Here is a 14,745-nt window from a genome sequence, read left to right on the forward strand (position 1 = left end):
TAACCTCCAGTAAGCCCGTCAGCCTCGAGTTGGGCTGTTTAACGCTGGACTTTATTTCCACCTAATGTCTGAAAATGAGCGAGGGGACAGCGGGTTGAGCATGTGCCCAGGGAAGAGGAATTTGAGTAATGATGGTTAGGGTACTGTTTTACATTTGTGTAGCCCTTTGCAGGGTCTAAGCTGTTTTCTCAGGCATTTTCCACTCTGTATAGCACCTTCTGGGGGGGATTGAACGATCAGGAAACTGAGGTAAGGCAGTGGCTGCCTTTAGCCTAAGCGGTAGCAGCTTCAGGCCTTGCGTTCAAGCCTCTGTTGTGTTTTGTTCACATCTGAGTTTCCAGAGCACCCTGTCTGTACCCCTGTAATGGAAATTTCCAAACATACACAAAAGTAGGGAGAGGAGTTTAATTAATCACCAGTCCAAACGGTTGTCAGCCTTGCGCCTTTCTTGTGTCATCTATCCCCAACCCTGAGCCCTGCTTTTTTCTGAGTATTTAAAAAGCACATTCTCAGGGTCCCTTTTACTTTGTAAAAGTATCCCTCTACCAGCATGCAGTTTCCTTAAGGGTCAAGGGTCCTGTCTTTTTCATCATCATATTCCTAGCAGTGCTTGCACTAAGTGTTCAGTAAATATTTGTTGGAACAAAGAGTGCGTTTCATTCCACAGGTCCGTGGGGAGATGGATTTTACTGTCTAGGCTCACAGAGGCCGGGTGAGTCTTTGGTGCCTTAACTGAGCCTCCGTGTGTGTTCGGAGGCCAACCTTGTGGGTAGGGGAGATGGCTGTGCCTTGAGACAGGCACGTCTGTCCCTGTGCTCACCCTGGAAGAGTGGGTTCCTTTCACTCGATAGGGAAGTGTGGAGAGAGTTGGAATCAGACACACCTGGGTTTGAAGCCCCGCCTCTGACCCTTCTCTGCAGACATAGGTCCTCTCTGGACCTCAGTTTCTTCATAAGTGAAAGAGGGTAGTAACTCTTCACAGGGTGGTGAAGACTGGTTGAAATACTGATGAGAACTAAGTTCCTGGCACAGAGCGGGCACGGCACGGGTACCGACGCCGTCTCCTCCTTGCCTGTCGCTGTGAAGTGGGAATGTTGGCAGTGCCCCCCTTAGGAGGTGGTTGTGCGGATGAAGTGGGGCCGGCCTTGGAAAGCCGTGGGCGTGGGCCGGTGTTCTGTCCCCTAGGTGCTGCTGCCCTGCAGGGGCTGCGCTCCTGTGCGAGTCCTCTTTAAGATGACGTGCCTTCCTCCCCTGTCTGGTCTGTCTGTCCTTCTCTTTCCCCGTAGGTAACCATTTTTATTATTTTATTATTTTGGTTTATTCTTTCATTGTTTCTGTTTGAAAATTTAAAAATAATATATGCACATATTTGCTTTTAATTTTATTTCTGTCTATACACACACCCACAAATATCCTTTTTACGCAAAAGGTAGCATACTCCGTACATGTTCTGAACCTTTCTTTTTTCACTTAATATAATCTGGAGATCATTCCATAGCTGTATAAAGATCTTCCTCATTCCTTTTACAATGGTGTAGTATTCTGTTTCCTGAATGTACCATAGTTCATTCAACCACTTGGATTATTTTCAGTCTTTTGCTATAATATTTTGTAACAAATATCCTTGCACAAACCTCATTTTATATTTTTGCTAGAGTGTCTGTGGGATAGGTTCCTTGGAGTGGGCTTGCTGGATCAGAGGGTAGATGCACGTCTGATTTGCTGGGTTTTGCCAGATTCTTGTCCTCAAGGTTTACCTCATCCTGCAGTCGGACCAGCCTGTTTCCTCACAGTCTCGCCCAGAGTGTGTTGCCTTTTTTTTTTTTTGTCAATCTGATAGTGAGAATAGTATTTTAGTTTAGTTTCAATTTGGTTTTCTCTTATTATGAGCTAGGTCGAGCATCTTTTCATGTATTTAAGGGCCATTTAAATTTATTTTTTGTGAAATGTACTATTTTAATTTTTTTGTGAAATGGCTGTTCATATTTTTTGCCCATTTTTTCTATTAGGTTGTTAGTTTGTTCTCAATTTTTAAGAACCTTTTTATAGATTAGGGATACTCGCCCTTTATGATATTTTGCAAAAAGTTTCCTCAGAATTCTCAGTGCTGGGCACTGGGTAATTAAGATGAATAAGATCAATAAGACAGCCATAGCCCTTGGGCCTCTCTAGATCTGGCGAGGGACACAGCCTCATGACGGAGGGTCATAGACTTGCCAACAGATATTTTTGGCCTGACTAGGTTCTAGGTTTGAATTTCAGATCTTCCATTTCCTAGCCATGTGGCCTTGAGTGAGTTACTTAATTCTTCTGACTCCCAGTTTCCTAGTCTATAAAATGGGAATATTACTACATGCCTCCAAAGTCGGCGTGAGGATTAAAAGGTGAAAGTGGCTTGTATGTATGTGGTAGATGCGGTGGGCACTCACTTAGTAAGCGTTTAAAATAATCTATTGGTCTTGGGTATGCTGTACATGCCTGTGTTTTGTGAACAAATTATTTTCTGGTTGTTTCCTGTTTATTTATTACGGTATTCCTAAGCCCTAGAAGGAGGTTTGAGATAAGAGTAAGGAGGCCTGATATTTCTTTTGTGGTCTGTTGTTAGCTGTTTAACCTTGGACAAATTACTCAGTCCCTCAGTGACCAGTCTTCTTATTTGTCACTCAGAATATTAGTGTCTGTCTCATAGACCATAAGTGTTTGTTCTCTTAAGAAGGCAAATAGATATAAAAATGCTCATGAAAATTTCAAGTGATGTGCAAATTTAAAGTAACACTTTTTTTTAAAATTTATTTTTGCTGCGTTGGGTCTTTGTTGCTGCACGTGGGCTTTCTCTAGTTCTGGTGAGCGGGGGCCACTCTTCGTTGTGGTGCGCTGGCTTCACATCGCGGTGGCTTCTATTGTTGCGGAGCACGGGCTCTAGGTGCGTGGGCTTCAGTAGTTGCAGCACGCGGGCTCTAGAGCGCAGGCTCAGTAGTTGTGGTGCACGGGCTTAGCTGCTCCGTGGCATGTGGGATCTTCCCGGACCAGGGCTCGAACCCATGTCCCCTGCATTGGCAGGCGGATTCTTAACCACTGCGCCACCAGGGAAGCCCCTCTCTTCCGTTTCTTTATAAGGTGTCTGATGGCCAGAGTTTCTCATTGGGAATAAAGTTGGTTTTAGCAATCTTATAGTTTATGTTTACTATTTTAAAAATCCTATTTAAGAGATTTTTTCCAGTCCTAAGGTCATAAAGAAATTATCCTATATTGTCTACTGAAGCTTTTAAAGTTTCTCCTTTTGCACTGAATCTGTTGGCCACCCGGAAGTGATTTCTGTGTGGTGTGTGAGGTACGGGACCAATCACACCTTACCCCTTAGATGACCTGATGTCTCAGCTCCACTGACAAGTCCCTCTCTCCCCAGCCTGCTGTCACACATCACGCTTTCAAACCTGTGAGCATCTGTTTCTGGGCTTGGATCCCCAAGTTCTACTTCTAGTACTTTGCTCTAAGGAATAGCTCAGGACATGTGGAGATATTCCATTATGGCAATAATCTTTGAAGCATTGTTGATAATATTGAGCAGGAAGCGTTCTAAATGTTCCAGCAGTGGGAGTGTGTTGAATGATATACACACATCACTACAGTGAAATACTCTGTAGCAGACAAAAATATATTTACTAATACGGCAGGCTGTTGACAACACATTAGGACAGAAGCAATAGGAAGTTCATGTACAGTACAATTCCAAGTTCATAAAAAGTTAAGAAACATGCAAATTAAAAAAACAACCTACCATCTTTGCTTCCTCCCATCCGGGTCACATTCATTGCACTTTGATCTGGCTTTGCCCTGGGTCAGGTCGAGAGTCTGCTCCGGTGGCGGGTCCTCAGTGACTCCTCACGGACCTCTCCTCTGGCTCCTCCTGGGCCCCAGTGATGACCTCGCCCGTGCACTCGACCTCAGCCCTTAGCAGATGTCATCCACGATGCCTTCTCGGTGCTTTCTCATCTGCTCCCCTGGTTTTGTGCCACTTCCTTCTTGTCTTCCGTTTTGGACTCCCACCTCCTCTCTGCACCTGATGTTCGTGTCCTGGGGTTCCCAGTTCCTTGAGCCTCTTCTCATTCCACTCCTTCCCCGTAAGGGACTTCATTGAGGTGTCTCCCCCTTAAATTTTATCTTGTGCCCCAACTGCATTATCTGCTGCTGGCCCTCCACTCAGCTCCCCCTGGCGTCTCTGGCGTCCTCAGAGTCAGCACGTCTAAAACGAAGGCCACATCCTCCCCCAGGAGACCCCTCGGGGTCATCCCCTTCCCCCGTCTATGGTTTGTCTTCTTTTAAACGCTCTCACGCCCGTGGCCGTGCCTCATCCTCCCAGGTGCTCCTCGTCGGCTGCCGTCTTTGTAAGAGTTTCTGGAGTGTTCTGCCTACCTCCTGGTTTCACCCCCACTCCCTCTCCTCCACATTGTGGCCAAAATCATCTTTCTTAAATAAAATGTACGTCCTGAGATACCGCCCCCTGATTTGGGGCCCCTGTGACTGGGAGGTCTGGCTGTCAGTGATCTGGGCCCTTCGCCCACCTTCCCAGCCCTCCTGGGCTCTGCCTGCAGCCCGTAGGAGGCTGTGGACCTCTCTGCCTGGCCTGCTCAGACCCCTGCTCACCTTCTTAAGACCTGCTCTGGGAAGCCTTCCCTTGTGGGGGACTTGCTCCCTCCCTGGCGTCCTGTGTCCTCCGTCTTCCTCTGGTCTGAGCTGTCCCTGGAGCCCTCTGAGCCACTGCTGCTGCGTGTCTGGGGAGGGCACGAAGGGGGGGTGAGAGCAGGAGCTCCCACTGCCTCTGCAGAGAGGGGTCATCCTCCCCCGTGGCTGGGTGAACAGGGCCCCAGCAAGGCAGGCCTGACCTCGCCTTCTCTGCCCACTGGTTTGCGGGCTTTTGAAGGGCATTTCCGGAGCTGCCTTACTCCGTTCTTTGCTCCTGAGCAGGATGCCTAGGACTCGAGCTTCGCCTGTGGCAGGTGCCTGCGCCGCCTCACCTGTGGGTTGGGCGTGTCTCTGTCAGTCAGTAGGCGGCTTTGGCTCAGGCTGAATACCCTGCCGGCTTCCATCCCACAGCCCAGCTTGGGATTTGCATCCTCTCCGTTTGGAGGTGGGCCAAATGCTCCACTTCCCACTTACTTGCCGCTCTGATTCTCAGTGCCTATGTGTGTTACAAATCTGTCCTTTGTCCCTGATGGTAATGAAGGTGCCCCGGATGGCTTGAAGGACAGAGTTGGCCCTGTCGTTTGTGCAAAGAACTTGACAAAATGATTCTAAGAGCCTGGCTGACCAGCATAAGCGACCAGCCCCTCTTGGGTCTGGGTTTGGACTTCTGGTTCTCTGCTCCGATGGGCGTGAGGAGGAGCCCTGCCAGCTGAGCAGTTTCCTGTGGGTGCTGCTTACAGGCTGCCAAATGCAAAGCACAGCAGATTAGTCAGGGGTGTTCTTTTCTTGACCACTTTTAGTTCATTGCTTTTGACTGAGTGTTAAAAATATTCTGCAGCATATCTATAGTCTTCCATGAGCCGTGAATAGGAGAAGAAATGCAGTTTCTGAGAAAGCTTCAAAGAAATACTGGTCTTTATCTTTTCCCCAGCCTTTTCCGCTGAAACCCACCAGAGTCTTTTTCTGAGCATTCTTGTTCTATAAATAGAACAACAGCTCTCCTTGGGTAGCCCAAGATCACAGCTCTCATCCGCTCTCTGAAAGATTTGTGTGTGTGTGTGTGTGTGTGTGTGTGTGTGTGTGTGTGTGTATGTGTTGGAGTGGATTTTGGTTTAATTCTGCTTTTCTTTTATGTGTGACATGTGTAGCGGGAGATGCAAGAAAAATACTCTAGCATTTATCCTTTAAAGATAACTTCTTATAACTTTTCTGGGTGTGGGCTTGTTGGTTTTGTTGCCTTTTTTTTTCTTTAATTTGCATTTCGGAAAGAGATGGAAGCGATTACTTCCTCTGCAGAGGTAAGGAAGATGTTTGGGGGCGAGGAGAGGTGACTTGGTCTGTGAGCGGGTCCTGTGGGGTCCAGAGGAAAGGCTCTCCTGGAGAGTAGAGCAGGCGTCTTGTGTCTGCACCACTGGGCACAGTCACTGTCCTGTCTTTGAAGAGCACATTGAAATAGCATCACCATGTGCACTTGGGTCTGAAAAGAATCTTAGGAAACAACCTAGCAGTCCTTCCGTATTGCAGACTGGTTTATATCTGGAGCTCCTGGGACCAGAGGTTGGGACTCTCTCTGCCTTGGATCGGCACATGTCTCTTACCTTGATCTTGGGTGATGTGTTCCTCTCTCCTTAATTACCTGGAAGAACAGTTGGTGGCCTGCTCAGAAGTAAAGGTGAAGGTGCACGCCACAGAATGAGTAGGGCGGTTCCTCAGTAGTCCCCGCGCCGCCCCCCCCCCCCCCCCGAGTTGATTCTCTAGGGAATTGGAAATGGTTACTCTTTGTGCTGCTGGGCCAGCCCTGACAGCGCAAATTCCATCAGACCCAGCATGGGGTCGCAAGCTGGCGTGTGCAGCCCACTGTGCCCAGGAAGCTGCAAGAGGACATTGTGTGGTGGGGATAAGGGGAGGAGCAGTGCTGCCGGCCTCCCAGGACACCCGGAGCGCGGGGCTCTCACGTGGGGTCCTGGTGCACAGCCAGGTGCTGGTGGTGTGTAGGGGGTTGTCTTCAGCATTCTTCTACGGGGGGTATCAGTGCAGCGCGGGTTCCACTCCCTCCCCATTAGGAGCGGGATGATGGACGGACCAGGCAGCACAGACATCTGCTCTTGCCTCTGACACATTGGGGTGACGTAGGGTTTCTGTGTTGGGTTTCATCGTGTGTCGTCTTAAGTGGCCACAGACGCCCAAGTGCTTTGTACAGCAACTTAAAAAGTTACCTAAAGTGCAGAGCTCTAGGGGATTAGATAATTAAACAAAAGCTTCTCTGGACCCATGTTCTTGTCCTTGAACAGAATTTTTATACATTCTACCTCCATCGCATGGTGGGCCTCCGTGTAGAATGGACATTTGTTTAGGTGTGTGCAGATGCTGGAAGCTAGGCACTTGTTTCAGGGCACCTTGTTTATTAGTTTTGACTGTGTTAGTGGCTCTGAGTAGTTCAAAACATCTAATGATCAGGTAGGTCCTTGAACTTTTAACTCGTAAGTGGTGTGTAGGGCTCCCTCCTCCTGTTTGGTACGTGCCCGGGAAGCAGCTTCAGGAGAAGCCGTGCCCCATTCTTGGCTTTAATTGAGCCGAGCTGAGTGGACTGCTCTTCACCTCGTGATTCTCTTTGAACTCCTGCTTGGTGGTGGGTTGGTCAGATTTTGGGGGTGGAGGAGTTTTAGTGACTTTGGCAGTGGCTCTTCTCTGTGTTACAGTGTGGGTAGACGCACATGCCCAGCCTGTGAACAGGGGTGAGGGCCCAAGGGGGCAGGCCTGGAACTGCACTGAACCCCATAGCAACCTACATCGACAGTTTTGGCAACAGGATCCTGAGAAATGGCAGGAGGCCAGAGAACACGGAGACGGGGCCAAGAATAGCTGAAAAATACCAAATGCTGAAGTTGGAGAGAGCACTGGCCCGGGGCCACTAACGGTGGTCCTGCGCCCCACTTCTGCTGACACCCCCCCCCGCCGGGGCATATGCAGGGCACACCTTGGGCCTCTGACACCCCCCCATGCCCCTCCCCCGCCACTCTGGCACGCCGTCGCCCTCTGGAGGATTGTGTCACCCTCCCCGGCTGCCTGCTCAGCCGGTCCATAGGTCAGGGTTTGGGGAGAGCGTGAAATAGTTCTGTTAGGCCATCGGCCCATGAGAGACGCAGACGTGCCGGAGTCAGTGGACAGGCGCACGGCGCCGCGAAAACACACGCTCATGAGTCCTCTTCTGTGCTTTCAGACCGTCATCAAAGAGGGGATGCTGACCAAACAGAACAACTCATTCCAGCGATCAAAAAGGAGATACTTTAAACTTCGAGGGCGAACACTGTACTATGCAAAAACTGCCAAGGTGAGATGCAGTGGAGGAAACTTAACGAGAGAAAAACTATCTGAGGAGCTGCAGGGAGAGACTAGGTTCTGCGTCCTCATCTTGGGAAAAACCTTCGATTCTAGATCTGTTATTTTGAGCGAGTTTTGTAATACTCTAGGGTGCTGGGTTTTATTTGTCTCAAGCATGTTTTATTTCATATGAACATTGATTTTTTTTATTCATTTTCTTTAATGTCATGTGTAACCAATGGGGAAAGGAGAAAAGGTCACAGAAATAACCACATTACCATTAGATATCTTTCTTTCAGAAAAATTGGGGGTAACTGGCTTAAAAATCTCTTATTACGGACTAAATATCTTTTTCTTAAAAACACTTTATTAAGGTATAATTGGCTTACAAAAAGCTGTACAGATACTTAATGTGTACAACTTGATGAGTTTGGAGTTGAGCGTATGTACCTGTGAATCTAACTAAAAGTATTTTTAAAGTGTGTTGGGCTTTTTGGTGTGTGAACAGAAATTGTCTCTGGCTTTCTAGCCATGATCCTTCTTCCCATGTGCCATCTGTGTAAGATTTAAAGCTAGAATCACCAGGCAGATGCCAGTGACAGAGGAGGAGCCACTGAGAGCCCTTGAGTCACTGCCCAGTTTAGACGACTGTGGTGTCACACACTTCAAACACTAGCGTGTCTGCAAACCTAGTTTTTGGTGTTCTGAATACCAGTCTTTTTGTATCAGTATTGCAGTCAATACTAATATTTCGGTATTAAAAAAAATCTGGAATCTGAATAATTTACATTTTGAGATGTATCCCTAGTGAGTTAGTGCATTAAAATTTGAAATTGAACAGAGTAACTTGTTTAGATAGCGTTCTGACCACATCCTTCATTAAAAAAAGACAAACCCTTATAGTTATTTTAGTTCGAGGGGTGGGGGAGTTACTTAAAAGACTGAGTCTCTTTTCTAAGTTATTAGCGTTTCCTCCAGGGGTTCCTGATGGAGTCCTCCTAGAGGGGACGGAAAGGTAAACAGGAGGTGAAGGCTGTGAACGGGGGGATTTGGGAGAGAGAGGAGAGGAAAATGGGGAGGGGGGCGTCTCAGGCCTGGTTCCCAGCCCTTCTTCTGGAGCCTGACTGTCTCTCTCTCCAGGACTAGATTCTCTCTGCTCTGCTCCCTTGTCTTCTTTCATGGCTGGGTCCCTTCTATTTGGGTCAGTCTCTCTTCCCCTAGAATTGTTTATTTTAGCCAGGACCTCTCCCCCCAAATGTGCGAGGTGGAGAAACTAAAGTCAGAAGGACAGAGGACCTTCAGTCGGGAACCTGCACTCTCAGGTGGACTCGTGTGAGGATGTATTTTTGGTTCCATTAATGCAATCACTGGGGAACTCCCTGGACTAAAAAAAAAGTCTTGAGCTATACCTGTGAGCTCGGTGCTTTGTCAGAAGCAGGTAGGGTGAACTCACTCAGCGTTCATTTAGTTCTCAAGTGCTTGCCTGGGGTTGAGGGAGAGTGGTGGGCAGCCCTGGGCCAAGGGCACCTTAGCCCCCACTGACTGCAGTCCCTGTGTCTTTCCAGTCGATCATATTTGATGAGGTGGACCTGACAGACGCCAGCGTGGCTGAATCCAGCACCAAAAACGTCAACAACAGCTTTACGGTAAGTCTCTGGACGCACACCTTTCTTGATTCTTCACCACATTTGGTTTTCTTGTTTAATTTGAACAAATGTGTGTGAGCAGTTCAGACTTTTCATCCTTTGCTCTCTGATTGGAACAATTCCTGGTAAATTTTGAATTTAAGGTTCAAAATAATACTATGGTTGGAGAATAACTGAGAATTTCGCACATTAAGCACAAAAGAACAAGAGGGACCAAATGAATTTTTAAAACATGTTGTAGTTTACATTTCTTTAACAGTTTTGCACAGAGGTTTTTCATGATTGTTATAGAAAATTTGGAAAATACAGAAAATGTTGAAGCAATTAAAAAACAGCCATCCGGGGACTTTCCTGGTGGTGCAGCGGTTGGGAATCCGCCTGCCAATGTAGGGGACATGGGTTTGATGCCTGGTCCGGGAGGATCCCACATGCCGTGGAGTAGCTAAGCCCGTGCGCCACAACTACTGAGCCTGCGCTCTAGAGCCCGCAAGCCACAACTGCTGAGACCCGCGTGCTTAGAGCCCGTGCTCCCCAACAAGAGAAGCCACCGCAGTGAGAAGCCTGCTTGCTGCAACTAGAGAAAGCCCGCGCGCAGCAACGAAGACGCGATGCCACCAAAAATAAATAAAATAAATAAATAAATAAATAAATAAATAAATTTATATTTTAAAAAAATAGCCATCATTCAGCCACCTCAAAACATAGAATGTTGATATTTTGGTGTATTTCTTTTCTTTTTAAAACTCCTCCCCCCACCACATTTATAGAAATTATGTTGTACTTTCTGCAAAAGTTCTAAATGCATAAAATCGTGTGACCTCCATACCCAGAGGTAGCCAGCTGCTCACTTTAGAGTGATTATCTTTATGTCTAAATATCTCTGTCTTTACCCACGTATAACATGAGATCGTAGTGATCCTTTCGTTTTACACGTTTGGTTTTATTTTTTTCTCTTGACAGTTTATGGTGGACATTTCCCCACGTTGATTGATCTAAATGTTCATCACATTTTTTAATAGCTGTACAGCATTTCTTGTATGACTTTACAGTTTTGGCTTCGGGGGCTGACTTTAGAACCTCATGTGTAAGGTATGACTCTAATAGCAGGAATGGAATATTTTAAAATATTTTTCTCTGTGTTATTAAGTGATCTTATCTAGAAATACAGTATGTTCCCTACCTTTTTTCAGTTCTTTTATAACTCAGTCAAAGTGGGTAATTTTCTTCATGTTTAGGATCTAACATTTTGGGTTAGTATTAGTTTTAGCTACTTTCAGGTTTTTTTTAACTTGTTTATTTATGGATTGATTATGTTGCTGCTCCAAATGGGATTTTCCTTCCTTCATTTAAACTTCTACTTATTTTGTTTTGGTGTAATTAACTGCTCTTGGTTTTACTTTGTGGCTTATCGAATTAGTCAGACTTGCCTGACGGCTTCTTTTATTTTATTCCTCGTTTTATTTGGACTATTTTTACTTTTTCTGCATTAGTTTTACTGTTTACTTACTGGCTGGGGAGACAACTATGGAAGTGGATTATTCTTTGATTTATGGCTTTTAGACTGTTTAATAGGACTAGGTGTTGAATTTCACTGGAGTGTTTTGAACATTAATTTAGATGATCAATTTGGTTTTAGGTATTTGTACATTTCATAATAATAAATTGTTCCTGGTAATGTTGAATGTTATACCCTAATTTTGGATTTAGAATTTTCTGAAAGCATGTGTGTGCTTTTCTTTGGGTAGGAGATAGCCTTTATTGTGTTTTGATTTCGGAGTTAAACTAGCCCCATAAAATTCATTTAGTAACTGTCCATGATTTTTTGTGCTCTGGAACATTTTTATAGCTTTAGAATTGATTATTTCTTGAAAGTTTGAGAGAATTTACTTTTCAGGGAGGTAATAAGGCTCTGAATAAACCTAAAAGGTTTATTTTAATTTTTTAAAAATATTTATTTATTTATTTATTTTTGGCTGCGTCTGGTCTTAGTTGTGGCACGTGGGATCTTTTGTTGCGGAGCATGGGCTCTTCCTTGCGGCACGCAGGCATCCTCTCTAGATGTGGCACGTGGGCTTAGTTGCCCCGCAGCATGTGGGATCTTACTTCCCTGACCAGGGATCGAACCCACGTCCCCTGTATTGGAAGGCGGATTCTTAACCACTGGACCATCAGGGAAGTCCCTAAAAGGTTTGTTTTTGCTTTTTGATCACAGGAACTTTTTTACTTCTTTTTTTTACTTTTTTACTTCTTGAGTCCATTTTTGTATTTACTTTCCCATTTTTTCCACACCTTCAAATTTAGTAACATTTATTGCTTGTACTTTATTTTTATTTATTTATTTTTGGCCATGCCATGTGGCATGCGGGATCCTAGTTCCCCGACCAGGGATCGAACCCACGCCCCCTGCATTGGGAGCACGCAGTCTTAACCCCTGGACCACCGGGGAAGTCCTGCACTTTAAACATAAATGCCTCTGGTTAGATCCCCTTTCACATATCTAATTTTACTTGTTTACCTTTTGTTTTTCTTGTCGTATTTCTCTCTTTTTAAAAATTTTATTGAAGTATAGTTGATTTACAATGTTGTGTTAATTTCTTCTGTACAACAAAGTGATTGTTATACATATATATATTCTTTTTTCATATTCTTTTACATTGTGGTTTATCACAGGATATTGAATATACTTCCCTGTTCCTATACAATAGGGCCTTGTTGTTTATTTATTCTACATATAATAGTTTGCATCTGCTAATCCCGAACTCCCAACCCTAACCTCCATCCCTCCCCTACCTACTCTCCCCCTTGGCAACCACAAGTCTATTCTATATCTGTGAGTCTGTTTCTGTTTCATAGATATGTTCGTTTGTGTCGTGTTTTAGATTCCACACATAAGTGATGTCATCTTGTATTTGTCTTTCTATTTCTGACTTTCTGACTTAGTATGATAATCTCTCGGTCCATCCATGTTGCCGCAAATGGCATTATTTCATTCTTTTTTATGGCTGGGTAATATTCCATTGTGTATACATATCACATCGTCTTTATCCATTCACCTGTTGATGGACATTTAGGTTGTTTCCATGTCTTGGCTATTGTAAATAATGCTGCTATGAACACAGGGGTGCATGTATCTTTCAAATTATAGTTTTACCGGGATTGATGGATTATATGGCAACTCTATTTTTAGTTTTTTGAGGAACCTCCATACTGTTTTCCATAGTGGCTGCACCAATTTATATTCCCACCAACAGTGTAGGAGGGTTCCCTTTTCTTCACACCCTCTCCAACATTTGTTATTTGTAGACTTTTTAATGATGGCCATTCTGAGCGGTGTGTGGTGGTACCTCATTGTGGTTTTGATTTGCATTTCTCTAGTAATTGGTGATGTTGAGCATCTTTTCATGTGCCTATTGGCCACCTGTATGTCTTCTTTGGAGAAATGTCTGTTTAGGTCTTCTGCCCATTTTTCAATTGGGTTGCTTGTTTTTTTGTTATTGAGTTGTATGAGCTGTTTGTATATTTTGGAAATTAAGCCCTTGTCAGTTGTATCATTTGCAAATATTTTCTTCCAGTCAGTAGGTTGTCGTCTCATTTTGCTTATGGTTTCCTTTGCTCTGAAAAAGTTTATAAGTTTGATTATGTCCCATTTGTTTATTTTTGCTTTTATTTCTATTGCCTTGGGAGACTGTCTTGTCATATTTCTTAAACTCTATCATTTTTGTTTTTTAAGAGATCCAGTTCTTAGATTATTGAACAATTCCATTTTTCTATTACCTAATTCATTTTCTGCATTTATATTTATTGTCTTCTGTCTGCTTTTCATAACTTTTTAAAACAATTTATTGATTGGCTCATTTTAATCTTCATATATATAAATAATTAAAAGACATTAGGGACTCAGAATTTAACTGAGTGCATTTCTGTTCACATTCCAACATTCCAAAAGTTGTTTTTTCTCGCAGTAGAAAAATGTTAGTAAAGATAAATTACATTTCTGATAAAGTTATTGAAGAAAATTTTAAAGTGTATAAATAAAATAGGAAATTTAAAACCATCCACATTCCTACTACCCAAAGATACCTAATAATTTATATTGATTTATGTCGTTCCCACCAAATGTGTTTTATAAAGTATAGTTTTTAACATTCTTTCTTCACTTAACAATGAGCTTTTTTTCTTATAATATCCTTCAAAATCTTGTTTATTCGGGTGGCATAGTATTCCATCATATAAATGTATATGTTTAACCAGTCCCTATATTCCATTGTTTCGTATAAAATAACACTGTGCTGTACACTTGTACACAGATACTTTTGCATATTTCTGATTATTTCCATAGCCTAAGTTCTTAGAAGTGGAATCCCTTTTGAGGTAGAAAGTGTGAACTTTTAAAAGGCTTTTGAAAAATAAATGAGGTACTGATACGTGTTACAACTTGGATGGGCCTTGAAAACATGCTGAATGAAAGCCAGGCACAAAAGACCACATATTTTATGATCGCATTTATATGAAATGCACAATAGTCAAATCTGTAGAGACAGTAGATTAGTGGTTGCCAGAGGCTGTGGGAAGGAGGAGTGCTAATGGGTACCGGATTTTAGTTGGGGGTTTGTGGCAGAATGTTCTAACATTAGATAGTGGTGATGGTTGCACAACTTTGTGAATATGCTAAAAACCACTGAATTGTATACTGTAAAAGGATGAATTGTATGAGAATTATATCTCCATAAAAAATAGTATGCCACTATGCTTTGGTACTACATGAGTTATTATGGAGCTTTGTCAGTCTGATTTGAGAATGAACCCTGATTTATATACTGTCTCTATGGGAAAATGTGTGCCAAATAGTTGACTTCCAGATGTCGAGCCAGTTCCTGTGGGGCGGTCATGGATGGTTTCCCAGCCCTTGGGGCAGAGGCACTGATTCTTTCACATTTATTTTAGATTTTGTTAGTGCTGTAAAAACTGCTTTTTCATCTGAGGATGTGCTGAAAGGACAAGAGAAAGAGTAATAATGAGGTTCCCCAGAAATATTCCAAAATAAGGAGACCATTTCTGAGCAATCCGTGATGGCATCTGGAATTTGGGGATACAT

The 14,745-nt window shown here is 43.9% G+C and overlaps 1 protein-coding gene across 6 annotated transcripts in view; it reads left to right on the plus strand.

Annotated features, from left to right (window-relative positions):
- The window catches only part of DGKD (diacylglycerol kinase delta), a 107,773-nt gene that overhangs the window by 22,618 nt on the left and 70,410 nt on the right, over positions 1 to 14,745 (plus strand). For all 6 annotated transcript variants that reach the window (XM_057551760.1, XM_057551765.1, XM_057551762.1 and 3 more), the window contains exons 2-3: positions 7,904 to 8,014; positions 9,570 to 9,650. In XM_057551760.1, coding sequence (XP_057407743.1) covers positions 7,904 to 8,014; positions 9,570 to 9,650 — 192 coding nt within the window. The remainder of the gene's footprint in view (positions 1 to 7,903; positions 8,015 to 9,569; positions 9,651 to 14,745) is intronic.

Source organism: Balaenoptera acutorostrata, chromosome 8 (assembly GCF_949987535.1).
Source record: "Balaenoptera acutorostrata chromosome 8, mBalAcu1.1, whole genome shotgun sequence".
Classification (NCBI taxonomy): Eukaryota; Metazoa; Chordata; class Mammalia; order Artiodactyla; family Balaenopteridae; genus Balaenoptera; species Balaenoptera acutorostrata.